Source organism: Passer domesticus, chromosome 14 (genome assembly GCF_036417665.1).
Source record: "Passer domesticus isolate bPasDom1 chromosome 14, bPasDom1.hap1, whole genome shotgun sequence".
Taxonomy (NCBI): Eukaryota; Metazoa; Chordata; class Aves; order Passeriformes; family Passeridae; genus Passer; species Passer domesticus.
The window spans coordinates 5,560,111-5,583,482 of NC_087487.1; the positions used below are offsets into that span (position 1 = coordinate 5,560,111).

The window sequence follows — 23,372 nt, forward strand, 5'->3', positions numbered from 1 at the left end:
TCAAATTCAGCAAAAAAAATTTAATATATACAAGCTGCACCATATAAAAAAGGTAAATTACAACTTCAGTTTATGAACAGAGATTGCTTTTTCCTTTTTTTGCTTCTTCTTTAATTTGCTGGCATCTTTGATTTGCATTCTCACTTGATCTTGTAGCTGAGAAAAGAAGGCCTGGGATGATTTCAAGGCCTTGTCTTTGCCTTCATCCTGTCATTGGACAAAACATTTGTTATAACCAAGAAATGTACAAACAGTACCATTATATTACTTACTAGCTACTCTAGCTACTTGTTTCACTTAAACAAGATCTGGTAGCTGATTTTCAAAGGATATTGTTCACCACATTTTTATTCCACTCCTGCTATCTAAGGAAATAAAGATTACATTCTCTTCCTAAGCAGCAACTAGCCTGACAGGTAAGAGTGTAGGCATCAAGAACAGATCCTGGCACATCAAGAACTACAACAGGGTATCTGTATTTTGTGTTCTACTTGCCTTCTGAAAAGGTAAATACAAACAACTGGAAGTAATGAAGTTATTTTTCCTATTAGTTTCTAATACTTCAAAATTTCAGATTTTTAGTATTATTTAAAAGACATCATAAATAGTGCATGAGTTTACTGTTTTATATGCAAAACAGTATCTATCTGATGAGATTAAAGGGAAGGCTCCACAATAAGGACAAAGTTAAACAGGAATACTGTATTACAAAACAGTTTCAGTTACCCAAAGCTTATACAGAACATAGAAACCTCAATGTGCATTCAAGCAGTCACACTTGATGAAGTGGAATGGCTTAAATGCAGGAAATACAGGAAATGTTTTAGTATTTGCAGAACATCACTTTGTGAATGTTGAAATAAATAGAAAAGCAGCACCCCACACAAAACCATTTCTGCCTGATGAACATACTTTTATAGAGTAATTGTATCATACAGCTTTTTCACATTTTTCCAACCTTGTAATTCTTTGGGATAAAGTTTCCTTTCCTCTCTAGAGAAAAATTATCTGTCCTTGGGATTTTAGTCTTACCTTGAGCAGAGATGCTTTGCCTTCTTTGGTAAGTCTTTTTAATTTTGCTGCAGCAGCTTTTTTGCTAAGCTTTGTGCCTTGTTCTGGTTTCATCTTTTCAAGAAGCTTTTGACGTTTCTCCCTTTCCCTTCGCTTCATGCGCTTACGGAGCTTTTTCCTTCTCAGTTCTCGTTTTTTGTCTGTGGGAGTCTTTTCTGCATCTGTTTTTACATCACCAGCTTTGTTCTTTTCCTAAATAGATCCACAACAGTGCAAAAGACAGGACTCACTTCACAGAACTCAAATTTGTCTCAGCATTTCCATTATTTCAAGTGACAGCTCAGGATAAGGCAAAGCCAAAAACTGACAAAAGCTGGGAAATGAGATTTGTACAACTGATCCAGGACATGCTAATTGCTCTGCTCTAGTGTTTAGCTTTCCCCCTCTCAATACCCATATAAATGTTGGAATAACAATGACCATCATGAAACAGTTAAGATCAAAAACAAAGCACACTATTATGGCCTACTGGAGCCAAACAAAATTTACTCTTTTCCCAGTTAGAAAAACAAACAAACAAACACCTCAGCCCTCAAAACCTCCCAACAACCACCAATGCTAAAATTGTCAGACAAAAAGTCCTCAAGGTAAGGAACCACCCACCAGGATGGGAAGAGCAGAATTCCCACTGACCTGACAGTACATCATTCTACAACCCCCTTAATGCCATTTTATATTTACCTTGATCTCCTCTGGTGCTAAGAGAGCAGCATCACTAACAGCAACTGGTGCTACTTCTTCCATACTTATAGCTGGAAGGTTGGAAACTATTTTAACTTCTGGCACCGGCTAGAAATAAGGAGACACATTCAGGACCGAGCACAGCACCTCAGCAGCTGACAGACAGCTGAAGATCACAAGCAGCTGGGTTTGTTTAGAGGCAGTCACAGTGCATTTAATATGAAATAAAAATGAGCTCAGTAAACATCAATGTTTACTTTGCTTTCCATTTCTGGAATATATTTTAAAGTACCCAGTTTAAAAAAAAAGGGAGAAAGCCCCCAACTTTATGAAACTTATGCACTTACTGGTTTGGGTGTGAAGTGGAAATTACAAAGTGCATCCAGCTTCTGGAAGAGTGAATCCATCATTTCCTGAATTTCTTTGTGTTCAGGATTTTCCTCCTCTTCAGTCTTTTGCTGCGTTAAAAATGCAATGTAACTGTAACACCATTCATAAGGCTACTTCAGCAAGACTGGTAACAACACAGCTTATAATTTACAGCCCTTTCACTGGTGAATATTCAGACAAAGACTAAATTACTTCCACTTGGAAAGTGTATAAATGAACACAAGAGAACACGCTGTGAACTTCAAACCCAAAGGAAAGGCATTGTTTTTGTTACCTGGTGAAGTTTCATGTATTCTTGCTCATAGATTTCAGCCAGACTCAGCTTACTCTTTTCATGATCCAAACTGATCCGCTTCTTGTACTCAAAAGCTTCCTCTTTGGGTTTCTCTTTTGGCACTACGTCATCCCATGCCTGAGAAAGTCATAAGGTAATGACCAAATGCAACTACAGCCAGCTACCAGCTATATTTTATTTAGAACATTTTTCAGTTATTTATCTGGCACATAAACTAGTTTATACATATAGCATCCCAGGACTCATCAAGTTTTGCACTTTCATTAAAAAAAAGTAATAAAAGTCATAGCTGTACTTGTGTCCTTGGTTTTATGAATGAAGGTAAAAACTATAACAAGTTACAAACTCTTCTCCATCTTTTTAAATTCAATGAACAGTGAGGCTCAACAAACTGTGAGACACAAATTTTCTGTCAGTGGCTTTGAAGCAAAATGAAGCAAACAACTGAGTTTTGGTCAATGTTCAGAATGCTCAGAGCACTAGTTATGGTAACAGCCAACACTTACAGGCTGGCTTTATATTGCAGATAAACTCCTTACAGTTTCATCTGCACAGTCTGTTTTGAAGTGCACTAAAACATGGTGTATAGCAGGGATATAAAAATAGGGCTGCTTAGAAATCTAAATACACATTCATCAAGACAAAAGAACAATCAGCTGCAAAAATTAAGATAATTCTACATCTAACATTGGAAATGCTTCCAACTCATCCCTGGAATGTGCCTTGTGAATCAAGCCTATGAACAATGTAAGGAGGAACAGGTAAGATAATACTAACCTCATCCAATATTCTCTGTTTAATGAGATCTTCAAGCTGAAAAGTAGTTTCTTCTGTGATCACAGGTGCTGAAAGGAAAAGGCAAAGAATTTTAAGATTAATGTTTCTCCAGCAAGAAATAGGTCTTCTTCTATAAGGAATAAACTGCAGAAAAATGAAGTAAAGCTTTCACAAAAATGTAGCAATTGAAGGTGAAGTAAATATAAAAGTCATATTATGTAAGGCTGATAAATTATGAGGTCTGCCACCAAAGTTATGAACTTTCACGTCAATTTAAAAAAAAAATAAATTACAATTTCCTGTAGTTTCCACTGTGAAAATACAGTGTGAAACAACCTCAAAATCACATCAAGAGGCTGAACCTGGTGTCCTCTTGAGTCACAGTGTTTTCAGCGAGGTCAGAGGGCAGAACAGCCAGCAGAGTCTGCAGCACGCTGTGAGCCAAGCCCCGGCCCCTCCTCACCCATCCGCACGGCGTGGTCAAACAGCACCGTTTCCTCCAAAAGGCTGTTCTCAGGCCGCTTCTGCCCCGTCACTTCTCCTTTAAGCTGCCAGGGCTTCTCCTCTAACAGTGCTTCTTCCAAGCTTTTTATTTTTTTGCTCATCTGAAAAACACAATTTCCTAGGAAGTTTAAAAGAGCTCACTCATAAACTCACAGTAAAAAATCAGTATTTATTTCAGGTATTTCAATATATGATTGAAGATGTATCTATGTGGATAAACCACGTGTCTTCCTTAAATTTTAAATACCTTCTTTTTATTTGCTGGACTCTGAACAAATGAAACAGCCAGTAAAAAAAAAAGTATTTGCCACTGTTTTGAAGTATTAACCAAATAAAATATGAACAAAACCCAGAGAAAACCAAACCAAAATTACCTTTTCCTGTCTCTTCTCAAATGATGACTTTATTTCACTGGGACTGCTGCCCTTCTCTAATTGCACTTCAGTTACATCTTCTGTTTCACTGTCATCTGGCACACTGAAAGTTACTTTCTTAGAAGCTTCTTTACTTCTCATGTGCTCCACCATTTCATCCATATCCTCAAACCTGTAACAAAACCATTTAATATAAAAGCTGAGAAGCCTTTATAGCTTTTCACATGAAGATATTTGAGCCCTTAGATGTTTACCTGTTACAAGTAACTTACAGTTTACAACAGGTCTCAAGGATCCCCCTAAAGGTAGAGGACACTAGGGAAACTTCTGGATAATAAGAATAACTCTGAACAACTTCCAAATGCTTTATTCAAATAAAGATCAAGGGACAATATTTTAAAAATATAAATAAGGTGACAACACAAGCCCTGAACATACAACAGTTAACTGAGAATGGCCAACTATGACCAGAGTGAGTGTGGCATTCTCAGTATTTTCTGCTTTCTTTAGTGTAAAATTTTGAGGACATTTTACCTGCATTTTACTTACTCAGACATACTTTCTTCATTTTGCTCTTCAATGGCACTGTCTGCTTCCTCCTCCTGATCCTCTTCAGCATCATTAGCTACTAAGTCATCATCACCATCATCATCATCACCATCACCATCATCAACTGGATCAAAGAAATCTTTGTATGTCATATCTCTGGAACTTTTCATTGGCTAAAAAAGTGAGAGGGAAAGAAAAAAAAAACAAACAACAAACCACAGCTGTTAAGAATGACAGAAATCAAAGGGTATCCTGTCTTTTAAAGTCTGCAGTGCCTGGGGAACAGCATTACTTACAACAGTAATTCAGGATAGTGGTACTATCCTGTGGTAGGGTGTCACAGTAAAACTGATTTCTTTTCCTGGTGTTTACAATTCTCTACCACTTACACATACAGAAGTCAAGAAGCTGCAGATTTTGCCAAATTATGCACACTAATTCCCTGGGTATATTTCTTACTTGCTAGTGAGAATGTCTGGTCATATTAAATAATAAAATACTTACTTTTGAATCAATTACTCATCAATTTAAACTGTATCAGAGTTACAAGGCAAGGTCCCTGGAAAAAGCCCTTTGCTCTGCATCAGCCACCTCAGTGATCTCTAATTGCCAGATTTTTCTTTTGCTGGGTCACCTCTTCTGCAATTCTTCAAGGTCCCTGATTTCCCATGGGTATTATCTCTTCCTTTATTTATGTAAAAGCCCAAGGCCCATGTAAGGAGAGCCTGGAATAGCAGGATGCCATGTCCTTCTACAGCAGGGAATTTCCTTACCAGATATTAATTGTTAAAGTAAAGCTTCAGAAGTAATCATGAGTCACATAAATAATTGCCACTTGGCATTTCTACCAGAGTTAAACACTTTATGGTCATCCTAACAGAGACCAGATTTTGATTTAAAGGAAAAAACTTACTTTAATCTTAGCTTCTTCAGAGTCTTCCTCATCATCTGAGATAATGTCTTCAAAATAATTAATGTCATCATCTTCTTCTTCTTCCTTGTCTTCCTTCTCTGCATGTTCTAAAAAAGCTTCCATCTCAGCTAGCTTGAAGAACTTGTCATCCACCACAGATTTCCTTCCCTTCTTTCTCAGGGTGGTTTCCTTGGCTGCTTTAGCTTGCTGCTCCAGTGCTTCAATATCAAAGTCAATATCAGAATCCTCATCACTGTCTTTCTGCATTATGCTTTCTCTGAGTTTACTTTGCTTTTCTTTAGCTTTAGTTTTATCTTTATCTTTTGTGTAAACATCCATCTGTTCAGGTTCTGCTTCCATTATGTCTTCTTCCAACTCCTTGTCACTGCTGGTCTCTGCATCAGAGCCATCCTCCTCCTGGTCTGAGAGAAGGCAAAGATCTTCATCCTCAGCATCCCTTGCAATGGATTTCTTGAAGAAATTGAGAACTGCATTATTCTGGAGCTCCAGCTGCTGCCAAATCTGTTCTTCATCAAAGTTTTCTATCACCAGCTCTTTCAGAGGGCCCCCACGAACTATGTCACTTCCTTTGTTGAGATCGTAGAGAGTCTTTGTCATTGCTCTGAAGTCGGCAGCCAGTCCATCCTGCACACTGAGAGCACAACAATAAAAGAGCTTAGCACTTCCCACTAAGTCAATCACATCCACACTGCTGCTCTTGTAGCTGCTTTGGGTCTCTGGTGCTACAGAGCAGCACCTTTCAACAGTCACTGCTGGCCTTAACCTTCCACACATGGCCTGGAGTGCTGCTACTGCACAGTCATAGGAAAAAACCACTGAATTCTTAATTCTTTCAGCTTTATTACACTTTGCAGTAATATAAAATAAGTAAAATAAATAAAATATAAAGTATAATAAAAAGAAAATTCCAGCTTTCTACAGCTGCATCTTACAATACGTTGATCTTATTTAAGCACTCCGGACATTTTGGGGAAGTGAACAGTACAGCACTAAACACCTCAATGGTCCAAGGGCCAGAGCCCAGGCGGCGGAGAGGCAGCTGCGCTTCTCCACCGCCTCACCCCCAATTTTGCACCTGGCTAGTCTCCTCCAGGTTTTTCCCTACGGCTACCAATGCCTCCCCCGCCGCCCCGCGGTACCTGAGGAAGCACTCGGGGCGCGCCGCCGCCGCTCCCGCCACCCTGAGGCACGTCTGGATCCCCTGGATCCCCGGCACCGCCGGCACCGCCGGCACCGCCGCCATCGCGCCGCGCACACGTGGGGCCCGGCCCCGCCTCCGCCGCGCCCGCCGCTCGGGCCCGGGCGGCTCCCGCGCCCGCCGCCAAGGTTCCGCACACAGTGGTTCCGCCCGCGGAGCTTTGTCCCGCCCCGCCTCCCGAGCCCCGGCGTTCCCGCCTCCCGAGCCGTGGCATTCCCGCCTCCCGAGCCGCTGCATGCCCGCCTCCTGAAGCAAAGCACCCCCTACTCCTGGCCCAGCCCTCTGTTAGAAGCGCCTCCTTCTCCCAGAACCCCCACAGGGTATGGCGGTCGTGCCCGATGGCTGCTGCTCCCCGCCCGGGGACGGGCGCGGTGTTGCTGCAGGCTGGGATGTGCATCAGCACTGGGGAGCGTGCTCTAAATATAGCGGAGCTACAGGCATCTTACTTCACAGTTTTGAATCTCTGACCTAGATACGAGGGCTATTTTGGAACTGCACATTTCCAGCTGATTCTGTGGGCAAAACACCCGATCTCACCTGGTGTCTACAAGTTCAGGCTAACGAGGCACGCACACACCCCTTCACCATCCACACAGCACTGCCCAGTGCTCTTCAGCTCCCCTCTTACATCACGTGGTTTCCTTAAAATTTATTTTATAAAGTTAAATTAAGACCTACACCCACAGACCCTTGTGTTTTCAGCCATCCACACAGGCCTTCTGCAACTCGATCCAAAACTGACTAACCTTTTAATTTCAATACTGCTCCTGCCTCTGCTGCTTTCACAAATGAAGTCTTTTTGGTGCCCTGCAATGCCACCTCTGTGTCCCCTCACTGTCACTTTGCACACTCCAAAAACCATGCTGTGGAGCAGGGCCCAGCCAGCAGAGCTCTGACTGTGACCTGTACCTGAAATTCTCTGAGCATCAGAGGCACACAACCTGGGCTGGAAATTGAAAGTGTATCCATTTGGGACTTTCAAATACCCATTTTGACCACTGATTTTAATCTGCACTTTTAACTAATCACATAAAATCAGATCTGAAGTGGCACAAGCTGTTTGGCTATGTAGGCTATATCTCAACAACTCATAGTGTACTATGCCTGACACACAAGAGTGCAGCATCAGCAGCCAGCCTGCTCGCTGTCCTCAGTGCTTATGGCATCCCGGGCTGTATCAGGAACAGTGAGGCCAGCAGGCCAGGGAAGTGATTCTTCCCCTGTACTCTGCACTGGTAAGGCCACCCTTCAGTTCTGGGCCTCTCAATTCAGGAAGGACACTGAGGTGTTGGAGCAAGTCCAGAGAATGGCAACAGAACTGGAAAAGTAACTGGAGCACCAGTCAGGGGAGGAGCGGCTGAGCGAGCTGGGGGCCTCAGCCTGCAGAAAGGGAGGCTTGGGGTGACCTCACAGCCAGGCGTGCCACCCTCCTGGTGTCACTTGTCCGGTGACAGGACGGGAGGACATGGTCTCAAGCTGCACCAGGGGACATTTAGGTTGGACATCAGAAGAAATTTCTTCACAGAAAGGGTGATTAGATACTTGAATGAGCTGCCTAGGGAGGCGGTGGAGTTACTGCTCCTGGAGGTGTTTAAGGGACGTCCGGATGTGGTACTTCGAGCCCTGGTTTAGTTGACAAGGTCATGCTCAGTCATAGTTTGGACTCGATGATCCCGGAGGTTTTTTCCAACTTGATTCTGTGGGATTTGCTCAGAAAACTTCCTCAGCAAATTCCCCTTTCTACCTCGGTCTCTCTCAGATTCAGATCTCTCCCTCCCAGCGCGGCCCCAGGGAGAGCACTGCCTCCGGGAGAGCACTGCCCCCGGGAGGGCACGGTACCTGAGAGGGCACGGCTCCTGCGAGGGCACGGCCCCCGGGAGGGCACTGCCCCGGGGAGGGCACGGCCCCCGGGAGGGCACGGTACCTGAGAGGGCACGGCTCCTGCGAGGGCACGGCCCCGGGGAGGGCACGGCCCCGGGAGGGCACTGCCCCGGGGAGGGCACTGTCCCGGGAGGGCACTGCCCCGGGAGGGCACGGCCCCGGGAGGGCACGGTACCTGAGAGGGCACGGCTCCTGCGAGGGCACGGCCCCGGGGAGGGCACGGCCCCGGGAGGGCACGGCCCCGGGAGGGCACTGCCCCGGGAGGGCACGGCCCGTGGGAGGGCACGGCCCCCGGGAGGGCACGGCCCGTGGGAGAGCACTGCCCCGGGAGGGCACGGCCACGGGAGGGCACGGCCCGTGGGAGGGCACGGCCCCGGGAGGGCACTGCCCCGGGAGAGCACTGCCCCGGGAGGGCACGGCCCCGGGAGGGCACGGCCCGTGGGAGGGCACGGCCCCGGGAGGGCACGGCCCGTGGGAGGGCACGGCCCCGGGAGGGCACTGCCCCGGGAGGGCACTGTCCCGGGAGAGCACTGCCCCGGGAGGGCACGGCCCCGGGAGGGCACTGCCCCGGGAGGGCACTGTCCCGGGAGGGCACGGCCCCCGGGAGGGCACTGCCCCGGGAGGGCACTGCCCGTGGGAGGGCACTGCCCCGGGAGGGCACGGCCCCGGGAGGGCACTGCCCCGGGAGAGCACTGCCCCGGGAGGGCACGGCCCCGGGAGGGCGCGGCCGCCTCCCCTCAGCGGCGCGGTGCCGCTCCAATGGCGCGCTGTGCGGGCGGGCACGGCCCCTCGCGGTGACACGGCGCTGCCCACACGCCGCGCTGTTGCCGAGCCCGCACCGAGGGTGCCGGGGAGGGAGGGCGGCGCTGCCCGCGGCCGATCGGGCGGTGAGATGGCGGCGGTGCTGCGGCGCGGAGCGGCCGGTAACGCGGGGCGGCGGCGGGGAGGGCGGCGGGGAGGGCGGCGGCAGCGCGGGCGGCGGCGGGGCCGCCACGGGGCGGCCGCGGGTCTCGGTGCCTGCTGCGGCCTGGCGGCCCTGCCGTGAGAGCCTCGCAGGCCGAACGAAACTGCCGCTTCTGTAAATAAAAACAAGGTCTCCCGATCCGACTGACGGGCACATTAACAGCTGACATTAGCTCGCACAGGGTAAACTTACAGAGCAAGCGCCAAACTTAAGGTGCAAAAGGAGCTTGTCTTTTTTGAAGTGTGGTTTGGAGGTCAAATTCAAAATAATTTCCTGTTCATGATATAACCTCACTCTAGTAGGGTGGGTTAAAGTCACAATGCCTAAACTACACAGTTTCACTTGGTAACCACAGACCAGGAGAAAAGTGAATGAGGCTCAGTGCTGTCAGGGATCGATCAGTAGGATACTGGGAATGAAAACACCATTGTATATCTGCACTTTGAAGGAGGGAAGATATACAACACCATTGTATATCTGCACTTTGAAGGAGGGAACAAGAGCTGCAGCCCACTGGGATTCAGTTTCCTTGTGCTGTGGAGCCCATCTGATTCCCAAAAGCCCCGTCCAGCACAGAGAAGAGCAGCACTGTGAGCCCAGTTGGCTTCCAGAGTTCCCAATATGCTCACACCACCTTGAAATTGCTGCAGTTTGAGAATGACCACACTGTGCCCTTTCTCCATTTGGTCCGGAGAGTGACCACACAGCCCCTGCGTGCCAGATTCCCTATGGTAACAGCATCCTCTCCAAGCTTTGGGAGTTCATCTCCCCCTGAAAAGAGTGACAATAAAGCTGTGCCCAGTGACAAGGTTCTAACTGCAACCCACTGTTGTAAAACCTTCCCATAGAGAACGAGACTGAGTTCAGTTGGATTTGGCTTGTGTTTGATTCCTTAGTTTCCTTGATTAAGCCAATGAACACTGCTCCACATCAGAAGCAACAAACAAGCCTGTGAATAAACATTTGAAGGGTGAGGATCTCAGTTTATGGGGTGCTTCAGACTTGTTACTTCATAATCTGCTCAGTTAAAGAATGTAACCCTTACCTGGTACAACTGTATATTTAAGCTCTGATGTGCATACTACAGGTAGATCAGTCAATCATCAGTAGAATGACCCCCAAATAGATCAATTTAAAAATATTCTTCAAATGAAGCTGAAGAAGGTTATATACTAAAGAACTAATTTTAGATGTATATATATAAATACTAGTGTTTCTTTCCTGGAAACATGGAAGTGATAAGGTTTCAGTCTGAAGTCTGCTGAAAAGCTTTCTTTTTCACTGCAGGGCCATTTTTTGATTATTGGGTTAGAAGAAGATTAGAATTTTAAGTAATCTATATAGTTACTAATCTAGATAATTGACGAAAAACACAAATGGTTTTTGTTTAATCTCAGTCAATTCAATTATGGATTTAAAATTAATACTCTGTATGCATCTGACTAGGGCTAGGATAAATTCACAAGACTTCACAGAATAAATGCTTATATGAGTAAGCATATAAGTATCTTTGACTTTACAAGAATCCTAGGAATATACTTCACTTTTTCAGTCTGTTGTCTTCTTGTGCTTGAAACAGCACAAGAAATCAAATATTTCTGGGGCAGAACCTAAAAGAAAGAACAATTTCTATTATTTTTTCTAGTGCTTCACAAATAGATGAGTAACAAACAGTCTGTGTCTTTCACAATTTACTTGAAATAGAAAAAAACCAAATTAAATTACAGTAACTGTGTGGTCATATGCCCTGTGTGAAGTGCAGCAAGAACTAGAGATGTCAGATGTGAAAGAATAGGAAAATCCTTGCCTTTCCATTAGTAAAGACTGCTTGAATAAAATACCTACATTAGTAGTATTTCTATTGAATTGCAGTCTGTTAATATTTGGAAGAAAGAATAAAATTGTAAAAGGCTCTGGAAAACAATATGTAGTAAGGGATCCTTCTCTTTCAAAGGATTTTTCTTATTTCCACTTGCCTTCCTCCAAGTGGAAAAAAATCTCTTGCTTCAGCAAGAATTGAATAATGTCTTAAGAAATTACAGTGCAAAATGGAGCTACTTCAGTAAAAACTTAGGTGGGCAGGAAAGACTGCATAGCAGATATTGGGGGGGTTGTTACTTTTTGTAACACATTTATTTACTCTGCTCAACTGTCAAACCCTATACTAGTTAATTAGCCATGCCTTTAATCATGCCACCCTGTGCATTTTAGGCATTGCACAGCACTGCTCCCTCACAGAATTACTTGGTTCACTCTGACTCAGCTGCATGAACATGGCAAGTGTTTCTACAAAATAGTTTCTGCACAGATATTTTAAAAAGAAAGGTTTCTTTTTCATCTGGAAATTTCTAAGGGATTTTTTTAACATGTAAAAAGTTGAAAAGCAGTTGCTGTCCTATACCAGTATGATATCCTAAAGGTACCGAGTGAAAGAATTGTCCAAAACTTCTAACTGTGATGAAGGAGATGACAGGATGGACTGTGTGAAAGCCTGGCAAGAAATATTGCAGGGCAGTTACTTGCAGCACTGGACAAGTTTCTGGAAATACTTAATGTAGGATGTTAATTTAATATCATCAAAAGATTGTGAATAGAGTTACTTTTGTGACACTGAGTCCTTGCTAATATGCACACTGCATGTTGTAATTGTAAGTGTCAAATACATGCAAACATTTCTTCCTACATCACAGCACCATGCTCAGGAAGACTTAGATTTAAGGATTCATCAGTTTTTGAATAAAAGTTAACTGGCACAATGTGGGATTCCTGTGGAATGGGAGTTCTCCTGTGGAATGGTGGTTCCATACTGTGAAGCAAAGCTGATTTAATTAATTACAGCTACTAGTGACCTTACAGAGTACCAAGAGCCCAGCCAGGCTATGTGTTCTCAGTGTGTTGCAAAGCATCCAGAATCTCAGTGCATCTCTGGCACAATCTCTTAGCAAAATAGCACATTGTGACTTTAAAGCAAAAAATGCCTCAAAGACTCCCAGAATGCTGAGATGCCTCTAGCTTGGCCTTGAGGCATTGGGAGCTCTGACTTGGCCTAAAGCAAATTTGCATGGAATTAAAATGTGGCTTTTATGAATATGTCCTTTAATCTAATTTTGGTTCTAGAAACAACTGATACTATCACAATTTGTCCCCACCCCCAGCCCCTCCAGATGCTAGTACTGACAGATTAACTGTTAAGGTAATTAATTTGTAAGTACCCTCATTTTGTATCTTTCTTTTTTGAGATCTTTTTGTTTGTTTGCTATAATTTTGAGACATATAGGCACATCCTTACTTCTCTATTTCATAAGGAGCTCTGAAAATTTCAAGAGTCACTTTAAAACACATTATACAGTTGGCCTTTACAATTGGTCCTGTTTTCCTCTTTTCAACAGGCATATGTAAGGATTTGCATCAAATTTGAGTCTGCTTTGGGTTTTTATTTATTATTCTTTTAATACTTCTGAATATTTACTTAGTCTGAACACAGAGTAACTGCTTCCTGGCTCTCATTCTGCCCTGAGCATTGCACAGGGAGTGCCAATGACTTGGCAGCTCTGCAGGCCTTCACAGGGGAAAGAGCAGGCGCTGAGACTTTCTCCAAAGCATCGTGTCAGTGCCTTTCACTTTTTTTTCAGGGCTTCTTGGCAGATTGCAGACTTCTGCTCCCACAGTACGAACTCTGTCGTCATCAAAGTCCTTCTCACAAAACATTCCAAGCTGTTTGTGGAAACTGGGCCGACTTAATCACGTGGCAATTGCAGTGCCTGACTTGGAGAAAGCTCAGTCCTTGTACAAAGATGTGTTAGGAGCCCAGGTGAGTGAGACTGTTGCTCTTCCTGAGCATGGTGTCTACACTGTTTTTGTGGAGCTGGGAAACACCAAGCTGGAACTTCTACATCCTTTAGGAGAGAAAAGTCCCATTGCAAGCTTCCTGCAAAAAAACAAGACTGGAGGAATGCATCATATCTGCATTGAGGTATTTTAACATAATATTTTTTGTAATAAGAGATACATTCAAGTATGCATGTTTTAATAGGTTTGACCTATGTTAAGAGCTAACATACAAGGCTGTTGTATTTCTTGTCTCTTATACAAAACAGATGTTTTGATAGGCAACTTGTTTCAAAAAAGGTAACTAGTTTAAGAGGAAATTAAATTATTCCTGACCAGTTACAATTTAATGCCTGCAGTGAGCACCAAGCTGGAGACAACAGAGTAAGAGAGCAATCCAAGCCTGGTACTCTTCTAACATGGATGCACCCAAAGGCTTTGCACTGTTTACTGTCACTCATCCTTGGGAATTCATTCCAGCTGAGCCCAGACTGCTCTTCAGGCCATCTCTGCAGGACAGGAGCAGCAGCTGCTGTGGCTTTTCTGCTTGGGGACAGAATCTGGAGGGGGCCATGGCACATGTCACATGTGGCCTTTCTAGTTTAGATAATTTGACAGTCATTCCTTTTTGTTTTGCAGACTGGTAGTTGTGTGTAGAAAGAACTGTAGCGAGTTTGGGATATTCATGAACAAAACTGCTGCAAATGGGTAGGAATTAGGTGATGTCTGTTCCTCTGAATTGAAGCTAGGAATTTCCTTCTTCCCTGCTATGGCATTGGGAGAAGAGTTTATTCACTAAATTATGTCCAGACACCTCAGTCTTGAAAAACACCAATGATATTATTTTAATTCTAGGTCTTTATTGAATATTGAATTTTCTAAACTGAGTGCTAATATTATTATTTCAAAAAATGAATGCATTTAAGTTTTAGGAAAATTAAAATTTCATTAGATGACATGCCATCAGAACTTCAGATCACAGCATACAGTATAGGCATATTTTTGTTAATTACATATATCTGTAGGGAACTGTACTGAAATACTGTATTAATGGCTGTTATTATAGTAAAGTTCAATACAAAGACCACATCTGGATATATTTTTGATTATTCCAAGCTTTTTTCCTTAGGAAACATAATGAACCTTAACCTACTCAGAAGGAGAATACATAAATCTAAAAGGGACTTTTACCTTGTGCCCACTGCCCTCCCTTTTTCACCATTTAATGAGTCAGTGCTCTGTCATCATTTATAAAGGGAGATATTATTCTTTAGTTATTGAGAGCAGAAAGTAATGCAGAATTTAGATTATTTATAGAGTCCTTATAAAGTAACAACAAAAAGATCAATGGTCTTTCTACATGAGTGATTTCAGTTTATGAATTTCTTAAAAATTGCACAATCCATTTAAATGGTGTTTTATAAAATATTCAAATAACAAATGCAAACTCCATGTAGTATTAAAATAAAAATACTTCAGTTTTTAAATGGTTTACAACTTAATTTATTTTCAGAATTATATTAGAACTTAGAAATAACATTTCAGTAAGGAATTGTTGTTGCTCCTAAATGTGAAATCTGCATAATACAGTGCAAGATGTTAATTTGTGTGAACTGTATCTTTTTTAAAAGGTTGATGACATAAAAGCAGCTATGACAGAGCTGAAGAAAAAAAAGATACGAATATTGAGTGAAGAGCCAAAAATAGGTGCACATGGCAAACCTGTGATTTTTCTTCACCCTAAAGATTGCCATGGAGTCCTTGTGGAACTCGAGCAAGCTTGAGCTGCAATATTCATAAATTAAACAATAGAAGAGTTGTGAAGTTCCTGAGCTGGTGCTGGGAATATTGATGTGGTATTCAGTCTGCACAAGTTCATTGAAGTTCCCATGGATGAAGTGCAGCTTTTGAGTACTGAAATACTGCTACAGATTTAGGGTCTGGCTTTGTTGTTGTTGCTGATTTAATTTTCAGAATTAATATGTTGGCATTTCTTGAATTCTCTGTGATTCTAAACACAAATACACGAGCAAAGTTACATATGTACCATAGTAATTTATCTTTTGTTGCCTGTTTGCAGCAAGATTTTACCTCCGTAGCCACAGAAACTGTACAGTTTCTAGGTCAAGCTGCATTATTTTGCTCTACATTTCAGAGCAGAGACCACTTTCGGAGCAGTTGCCACTTCCCAGTGACAACAATACAGCTTAGACATTTTATTTAGAAATAAAGGAAAACAAACATTCTGTTTTCTCTTTTCACTATCCACCATCTGTGCTTCACACTGATTGATTGGTTTGTGCAATAAAAAACCCATATATTATTTTATGGATGTCTACAATCAGTAAATAAGTTTTTCTTGGCATAACAATTACTGCCAAGGAAGTTAACATGCACAAATCATCATTTATTTGTTTTATGATCTTTGTGGATATGCAGGCAATGCAAGAAGAGAACCTGAAACTACTTGCCTGACATATATTTCATACTGTAATGTACTTGTGACATTTTAGTTTTTTCATTTTTAGGGTTTCTTAAAGTTTTTGGTTTTTTCCCAAGCTTTCTCCACAGAAGAACATCTTGAAGAGACACGAACAAGCAGCAATTAACCTTTTCACTTACTTTACAAATAAGGTTTTCCTGCGCAGAAGCACTTACAAAATCAGTGGCAAACACACCACGTAAATTTCCCTTCTGTACACAGTTGTTAGCATTAAAGACCAGACCAGTATGCTGATGTCACAGGCTGCAGGCAGTTTTGTTAACTTATTTATGAACAGACTTCACTTTATTGGTGTACATTACCCAAGCAGTCTTTTCCTGATGCTTTCTTTTATAGGTTTGTTTTGACATTTCAGCTGTAGAAATAGAAGACTTACTATTTCTTTAGTCTTCTCAAGCCTTAAAAAGTCATACTTTCCTAGCTTAACTACAATCTGAATTTTAAATTTTCCTACATCTCTGCATATACAGTAAGAACCTTCAGCTTGATATGAAGATGATTTTAGTCTACAACTTTTTACTTAATGAAATTATTTGCAATGTATGTCATGCTTGCAGCAACAAAATACAAATATATTGTTGACCTGAGATTTAAACATGTTTCTAAAGACATTGACACTTCCTCATGAATTTTACTTCTGAAAAAATCTCTACAAAGCCATGATTTTTTTTTAACAAGATAGTTTTGTACTTAAAATAAATACTCCTTCTGTCATGTTTTAAGAAAAACACAGCCTTCCACAGGGTTCCTATATTTCATCAAATCACTGTTTAGAGAGTAGTTTGTGATCTAAATTCTAAACTGCTTAAATTTAGAAATCCTAACACTTATGATGGAAATGCAGAATGACTTAATATTCCTGAAAGATAATTTGGCCATCTTAGGAGATGAGCAAAGCCACTTTTGTCTTTTCTGTCAAAGACAACAAGGTACCTTTTCTGCAAAACCAGCATAGGAATACCAATACTAAAAGCCTCACTAGTTAAGATAATTGAACAGAAGTCTTTAAACCAAATACCCTTAGTTTGGTGCAACAGAAACCATCCTCCCATGGTTCATTCTCCATTTATTTGTCCTGTCTGAAGGAGATGGACTTCTGTGTATGGCATCTATCAACATATCAGAGTAAGTAGCCTGAGGTAGTGTCACAGCACATGTCACAGTTGAGACAGCCACAATACACAAAGTTTCCCCATACAATTTCAGCAGGCTTTAAGCATTCACCCATACAAACCATATCAGAAGGCTTCAGGACCCTCCCCACACAGAGTAACACCACACCACTTCAGAAGGCTGCAAGCATCTGCCCTTCTTGTTCTTCAGCCCCACCTTTTATCCCCTCATGTTGATGCCCTGCACCTGTGTGCCCTGTGCTCCCTTTGGGGTTGGTCAGTGCCCCTGGGCACTCCATGGCTCAGTGCTGTCAGTGCTGCTCACCTGCTGCTCACAGCTGTGCCCACTGGGGAGGAGGCTCATGCACAGCCCCACTCCCAATGACCACAAACAAGGTAGTGCTAGAGAACAGAGATCTTTAAGTCAACACTTGTTCCACCTGAAGATTGTGCTCCCTATCTTAATGGCAGAAAGAGGCTTGTATTACTTTTTAGCCAGTAAGCAGCAGTTTTCCTGACTCACTGATGTGGGGTTGCCCAGTGCTAAGTCAGCTGATGCATTTTATTCCTTGTATCTAAGTTGTGCTCCTATCTCACAGTTCATACTTTTTTTTCTGACTGTTCCTAAGGTGGAAGTCAAAAAAGCGTCAACACACACAAAACCCCAGCCTTGCAAAAGACAGTTTAGGGCTGCAAATTAGTCAGTACAGAAAACTGGATCATGTTCTTATAAACTTAAAATTTGATGGGGTCAGACCCCCTTACTTGTCTGGGTGTGTGCTACAGGACAAGAGAATTTCCCCTTCTGGAGCTATAGACTTACAGAATAGCCAAGGGAGCTAGACAACTACAGGATCTGAAGACAGCTACAACTGAGAGAAGGTTCCTGTTCATAAACTTAACTCCCTTAGACTTCAGTGGGAACAGAATCAGCCCCTATCAACTGTGTAGTCCTTCACTTTAAGGCAGGCAGCCTTCACAAGCTGTTGTTCTGACTTACCAAAGGTTTGGGACAGGGCTTACATACATGGGCTTACTCTTTGTCACTGCCATAAGAGGGGAGTAACATCCAGAAAAACAGTGGAATTTCAGGGATGGAAGCTGGGGAATAAGAGAACTGTGATTGGCTCCTTTCAGTGGAGGGACATTTGCACCATTTTACAACTTCTGGGAAGAACAACAATTATTCAAGTAACTGCAGCCTGATTATCTTGGAAGAGAATTAGGCTCTTCTTTTTTGTTTTTTGTCTGTTTGGTGGATTTTTTAAAACAGCAAAACCTTCTTCTCTGATAATGTCAAGCTTCTCAGAAGATGGAGTGTTAGTATTTTGCCAGTAAATTTTCTCACGCTTGTGCCATTTGTCAAGTGCGAATTCCCTGTTCCAATCTCTCCATGTGCCTTTTTTCCCCTCTGAGCTGAAGCATGTTCCCATTTTATGCTGCCTAAGGCAGACAAGACACATTTTTCTGGATTCCATCAACATTACTCAGGCAGCTAAAGAGCTCATAATTAAATGATGCAAAGTATCTTTTTTTACTTCCTCTCTGCAGCCCTCAAGTCACTCCTAGGTGGGAGGAGGTGAACAGGCTGCAGAATGAATCCCATTCCTTATGATGAGACAAACCTAGAAGGAAACTTAAAAAGCTGGGAAAAGAACTAACTGCATGCTTTTTAAAAGCTAACCTTACAGTTTTGCAGTTCTGCAAAAACTCTGTTGCTATCATGCTTATTCTGCAATTAATGCACCCAAATTTCATTCTGAATTCTGTTGCTTTCATTATTACCATATCAAGCTGAAATCTCATAGAAAGACCATGAAACATGGAGATGTTTACATTGTCTGGTTGAGGTACTTACCCTAGGAGTGGGTGGACAATGATATCCTTGGCACTTCATTTGATTCTGTCCTTACAAGGAATTCTTCCTGTAGTGATGGTTAGTTGGACATGGGTTAGTTGGACATAAGAACCCTTAACTAACAGAAAAACTCAAAATTAATTGTTTCAATATTGGTTTTTTTACCAAAGCAGTTGCCATGTTGGCCAAATTGAGGCTGTCAAACAGAGTAAGATCATCAAGTTCAACTAGTTAATTAATATGAAAATGGAATCTAACAACAATGTATAAATTAATCAACCTAAGGCTGACATTTTCCAGTGGAAGACCTCAACCACTTAGGAATGCAAAATGTGTCACCTTTGACAAGCATTTTCAAAGCACTTTGAAAAAATTATGAAATAAATATCTTATTGTGATGGAGGGATGTTTGTGTCTTGTATAATCTTTAAATATCTATAAAATTATGTCAACTGTCAATTTTAATGTTCATTTACACTGTCTGGTATATTGTCAAAAAGCATTGCTAATTGCAGAATTCATAGCATAGATTCACAAGTGAGGAAGACCTCTCCAATACATTTTAAAGTAATGATACATTTTGAAACATTTAATGACTTTTCTAGATCTAATCTAAAGTGGCCTTTCAACTGTTACTGCTAATACAAAAATAGTAAATAGGTACTAAAATGTTCTGTGAAGTTGATCTTTAATGAAATTTTTTGTTTATTTTTAACAGTGCATTTTTTCAGTAATTTTAACAGCTTCAAAACATGATTTTAAGATCTGAAGTAATTTGTAACTGCAGGTACCCTGAAAGGATATGTGATGATGCACAATTTGCATTAAATAAAGGGAATATCCAACTCTGCACCCATGGCTGGCTGTTATGGAAATGATTATTTCCAGAAATTGAAGAGTAAGAGAGAAACATTCATGGACTGGTATCATGCACTGTATTTTTACCTTCCATTTTAGTATGTAATTTTCTATAATAACCATCTGTCTGAGTCACTGTCTCCAAAATGACGTGGAAGCAGAATGTTTATTAGAAACTTAAATTTTAAAAAGTAAAAAAATATATCCTACTCCCTTTGGGACCTGTGAAGTCTTTGAGAGGTCAGCTGTGGTACAATACTTACAGCTGCAGTAACTTCATAAAGAAAACACCTGCCCTATTGGGCTGGAAATACTGCTTTTGGTATTTTGATAAAGTGAAGTGAGACTTTATTATGTATATGAGGCTGTTTCATCAAGTTAACAACTTTGAGAATTAATGATATGAATTAAAAGATCATTTGCCAAATGTTTAAACAACCTGTCTACAGATTGTATCTGCAGATCCACTGCAGTTCTGTGTAAAAGATACATGTGTTGCAGTTTGGGTAATGTTTTGAGTTTTTAGTATCTTCAAAAGAAAACCAAAATCTGTCAAGTGATTGGGATGTAGAAAGGGACAGATGGGAAAAGTCACCAGAGAAAACCATGACAGAAAATAGCCTCTTAGCAGCAAATGGAAATTTAACAAAAATCTTAACAACTAAACTAAAAACTGAAAAATCCCCCCCAAAAATGGTGTTTCCATGAAGACCTTTGCATGTGCATGGGATGTGCCTTGATGCTAACACCAGGACAAAATGAACACACACAGCTATTACAGTAAACACTGATACCTGGCTGATTGCAGTGCAGCATAATTACATCAGGACAGCTTTTTACTTTTGCTATAGTGGCAAAGATTAGCTACTATCTTAAATTTGCATAATTATTAGCAAACCCTGTCAGAACTGCCCTAAGATATGCATTTCTTTAAATACAAAATAGTCACTATCACCTAGCTGCCCTAAAAATATCTAGAGGTTTCTAATAAAAGGCCTGGGGAACCAACTGTGTTTATCATCCACCCCAAGAAATGTTCTTGGAGAAACCCTCTTGAGCGAGCTTTTAAATAGCACACATTGAATCCTACATTATTAAACCTTAGGTGTGGATCTATGTATTATTTGCACAAGGGCACAAAAATCGTGATTTGTTCTCATGGGACGTGACTGAGTCCAGTGCGATCCCCTGCTATAATGTTCAAACTTTTGGTGTCTGGGTTTTAGTCGCACTGGAGCACCTCAAGCAACAGGGAAAGGTGAGGCGATCACCTAGCAGGATGACATGGCACTCGGGAATGTTATTCGCACAGAGATGCTGTGGAGACTCCCAGCAAACACCCTGGGCTCCGGCGGGTCCCTGGGGACACCGAGCGGCCCTGCCGGGTGCCACAGCGGGCTGCGGGCGTGCAGCACACACCGCTGTGGCAGCCGCGGCCCCAGGGGCTGCGGAGGGAGCTGGGCCGGGGCCGCGGCCTGCTGTGCCCAGTGCCCGCGTCTGGACACGGTGCCCGAGCCACAGCCGCTGGGCTGGGAGGCACGGGCACCTGCAGCGGGTGACACGGGAACGCGTCCGGGTGGCTTCGGAGCGCCTTCAGAGAGGGAGACGCCACAGCCTCACCGGGCAGCTCTTCCAGCGCTGTGCCACCCTCAGAGTGAAGTTTTCCCTCACGCTGAGGTGAAACTTGCGCTTCAGTTTATGGCCATTGCTCCTCGTCCTGTCGCTGGACGCCGCTGAGGAGTGCGGCACAGGCGGAGCTGGCAGGGTGCCCGGCCCCGCTCCGGAGGTGGCCGGCGGGCAGGTCAGTGCGTCCCGCCGAGCCCCCCGGGCTGCGCGGGGCCCGCGGCCGCCCCCCCGCTCCTCGCGGCGGGGCCGTGAGGCGGCGCGGGCGCTATGCGCCATGCAGGTTCCCGGGCGCTGGCGCAGGCAGGTTCCCGGGCGGGCCCGCCGCGGTGTGCGGCGCTCGGCAGCCACACAAAAGAGCGGCTGCGGCTGCGGCTGCCCCGCTGCCCGGGACCGGCCCCGCCGCTGCACCGCGGTAAGGACCGGGGGCGCAGGGCGGGGTGTGACCGACAGACCGACGGACATGCCGTCCGCCGGCCGGGGTCGTCGCGGGCACGGGCGGCTCCGTCGGGGGTGGGGCGGCAGCATCCCGCGGGTCCCCTCAGGGGAGAGGGGAGCCCCCGGGCACGCCTCCGGCCCCCGCCAGCACGGCCGATGCTCCCCTCGAATCGGGGCTGGGGGCTGCTCTCCCCCCGAGGGGCTGCCCCGCTTTATCGCATCCTCATCTTCATCCTCATCCCCATCCCCATCCCCTGGCAACCGAGCTGCCCGCAAGCGGACGGGCGGCCGGGGTGAAGGGGAGCCCCTGCGGCATGGCGGAGCGGCGGCGCGGTGCGATCGGCGGCGCGGGGCTCCGGCCCGGTGGCTGCCGCCCTGTCCCCGCTGCGCCCGGGAGGCGCCGCCGCTGCCCCCCGCCAGGCGGGCGAGAAGCGGCGGCGATCCCGCGGGCCGGGCTGCGGCTCCGCTCGGCTCCCCCGGGACGGTGCCGGCTCCGAGCCCGGCCCGGCCGCCTCAGCCCCGCCGTGCCGGGACGGCGGCTCCGGGTAACGCGGGGACCGGCCGTGCAGCACCCGCATCATGTCCGCGTTTTGTGGCAGGGCGGGAGGCTTAAGTCCGTTTGTCTTAATAAGAGTGAAAAGAAAAGCGAGAGGAGCCCTCCTGTAATGCAATACCGCTCGGAGTTTGTATTTGGTTCTGATTTCATGTCTCCACTCTAGCAAAGGGATCAGAACCTTTGATCTGCTCATTCCCCGTTCCCTTCATCATGATCTGGAGGGACAAGGGTCCTCAATTAAGAACACCTGATTTTTGGTGTATAAACAGCATGGTCTGTTTGCCTCTTATTGAACAATTTTTTGAATATGTGTGTGTGGTGCCTTGTATTGCCATAACAAAAGGGATGGGGGTGGGGGAAAGGAAGGGAATACTGCATTTAGAGCTGCATCTTGGAAAGTCAAAGACTGCCTTATTTTGCCTCAACTGGCAATCTGTGCTTTCAGATTTACGTACTTTGCATCCTCAGTGTTGTTTTGGTGGTTGTTGCATGCTCGTGAGTACATACAAGAAAAGAAATTTAAATAAAGACAAGAGATCATACAACATGTATAGTATAGAGATAATGTGCATTGCAGTGATGTTTAAGAAAAGTCTGAAATTACTGTGACCAGTTTGAAAAATGCAAGTAGTGTTTTCAGTCGCATTACCTGGCCAAGGCCACCCTTTAATCTCCCAGGAGGGGCTGGGAAATCTGTTTCCAGAAAGGTATTTATCTATTATGCCTGCTACCCAAGAACCCCTCATTACTTAATAAGTAGAACTGAAAAAGAGAAATAATTACTGTCATAGTTTTTTGTGGTTCTGGGTAAGCTACAGTGTTTCAAATATAACATAGCTTGAAAGGGGAGGAATTCTAGTTTAAGATAAAATACAGTATGTGCAGATTATGTGTTTGAGAAGCAAAAGATTGACATTTATGTCAAGCATAAGATGGCAATTTATCATTGTATCATCCCAGTTCTTCTCCATATGGGAC

The 23,372-nt window shown here is 43.9% G+C and overlaps 3 protein-coding genes and 1 long non-coding RNA gene across 8 annotated transcripts in view; 2 read left to right on the top strand and 2 right to left on the bottom strand.

Annotated features, from left to right (window-relative positions):
• MPHOSPH10 (M-phase phosphoprotein 10) lies at positions 1–7,650 on the bottom strand. 2 transcript variants are annotated; one of them, XM_064389160.1, is made up of 11 exons: positions 7,520–7,650; positions 5,555–6,206; positions 4,642–4,814; positions 4,093–4,264; positions 3,678–3,819; positions 3,215–3,282; positions 2,417–2,554; positions 2,100–2,210; positions 1,753–1,860; positions 1,033–1,263; positions 1–207 (listed from the first exon to the last, which is right to left on the bottom strand). In XM_064389160.1, the coding sequence occupies exons 1-11, from the start codon at positions 7,633–7,635 to the stop codon at positions 58–60; spliced, it is 2,061 nt and encodes a 686-aa protein (XP_064245230.1). In that variant the 5' UTR covers positions 7,636–7,650; the 3' UTR covers positions 1–57. The 2 variants fall into 2 exon arrangements, with proteins under 2 accessions (XP_064245230.1, XP_064245229.1); XM_064389159.1 differs by lacking the exon at positions 7,520–7,650 and adding an exon at positions 6,715–7,025.
• A 277-nt stretch (positions 7,651–7,927) lies between these two features.
• Positions 7,928–19,769, top strand: MCEE (methylmalonyl-CoA epimerase). 2 transcript variants are annotated; one of them, XM_064389162.1, is made up of 3 exons: positions 7,928–8,008; positions 13,251–13,591; positions 15,078–19,325. In XM_064389162.1, the coding sequence occupies exons 1-3, from the start codon at positions 7,933–7,935 to the stop codon at positions 15,228–15,230; spliced, it is 570 nt and encodes a 189-aa protein (XP_064245232.1). In that variant the 5' UTR covers positions 7,928–7,932; the 3' UTR covers positions 15,231–19,325. The 2 variants fall into 2 exon arrangements, with proteins under 2 accessions (XP_064245232.1, XP_064245233.1); XM_064389163.1 differs by lacking the exon at positions 7,928–8,008 and adding an exon at positions 9,355–9,577 and having other exon boundaries at positions 15,078–19,769.
• On the bottom strand, positions 13,271–21,011 carry LOC135280833 (uncharacterized). Its single transcript, XR_010347645.1, has 2 exons — positions 17,184–21,011; positions 13,271–15,457 (listed from the first exon to the last, which is right to left on the bottom strand). It is a non-coding gene; the product is annotated as an uncharacterized LOC135280833 (long non-coding RNA).
• Positions 21,012–21,646: 635 nt separating this feature from the next.
• Positions 21,647–23,372, top strand: part of APBA2 (amyloid beta precursor protein binding family A member 2) — an 84,073-nt gene continuing 82,347 nt past the window's right edge. For 2 of the 3 annotated variants that reach the window (XM_064389145.1, XM_064389143.1), the window contains exon 1: positions 21,649–21,815. The gene's annotated coding sequence lies outside the window, so the exon portion shown is untranslated. Of the gene's footprint in view, positions 21,816–23,372 lie in introns of all 3 variants that reach the window. The other variant, XM_064389147.1, reaches the window with a different exon arrangement.

Excerpts from the sequence above, each read along its gene's own strand:
- MPHOSPH10 (XM_064389159.1), bottom strand. The coding sequence starts at position 7,010 with ATGCAGCGGCTCGGGAGGCGGGAATGCCACGGCTCGGGAGGCGGGAAC. Across the intron at positions 6,207-6,714 it reads CGCCCCGAGTGCTTCCTCAG|TGTGCAGGATGGACTGGCTG; the intron begins GTACCGCGGGGC and ends TTGTGCTCTCAG. Across the intron at positions 3,820-4,092 it reads TTGAGAAGAGACAGGAAAAG|ATGAGCAAAAAAATAAAAAG; the intron begins GTAATTTTGGTT and ends TGTGTTTTTCAG.
- MCEE (XM_064389162.1), top strand. The coding sequence starts at position 7,933 with ATGGCATCCCGGGCTGTATCAGGAACAGTGAGGCCAGCAGGCCAGGGA. Across the intron at positions 8,009-13,250 it reads TTCCCCTGTACTCTGCACTG|GGCTTCTTGGCAGATTGCAG; the intron begins GTAAGGCCACCC and ends CTTTTTTTTCAG. Across the intron at positions 13,592-15,077 it reads TGCATCATATCTGCATTGAG|GTTGATGACATAAAAGCAGC; the intron begins GTATTTTAACAT and ends CTTTTTTAAAAG.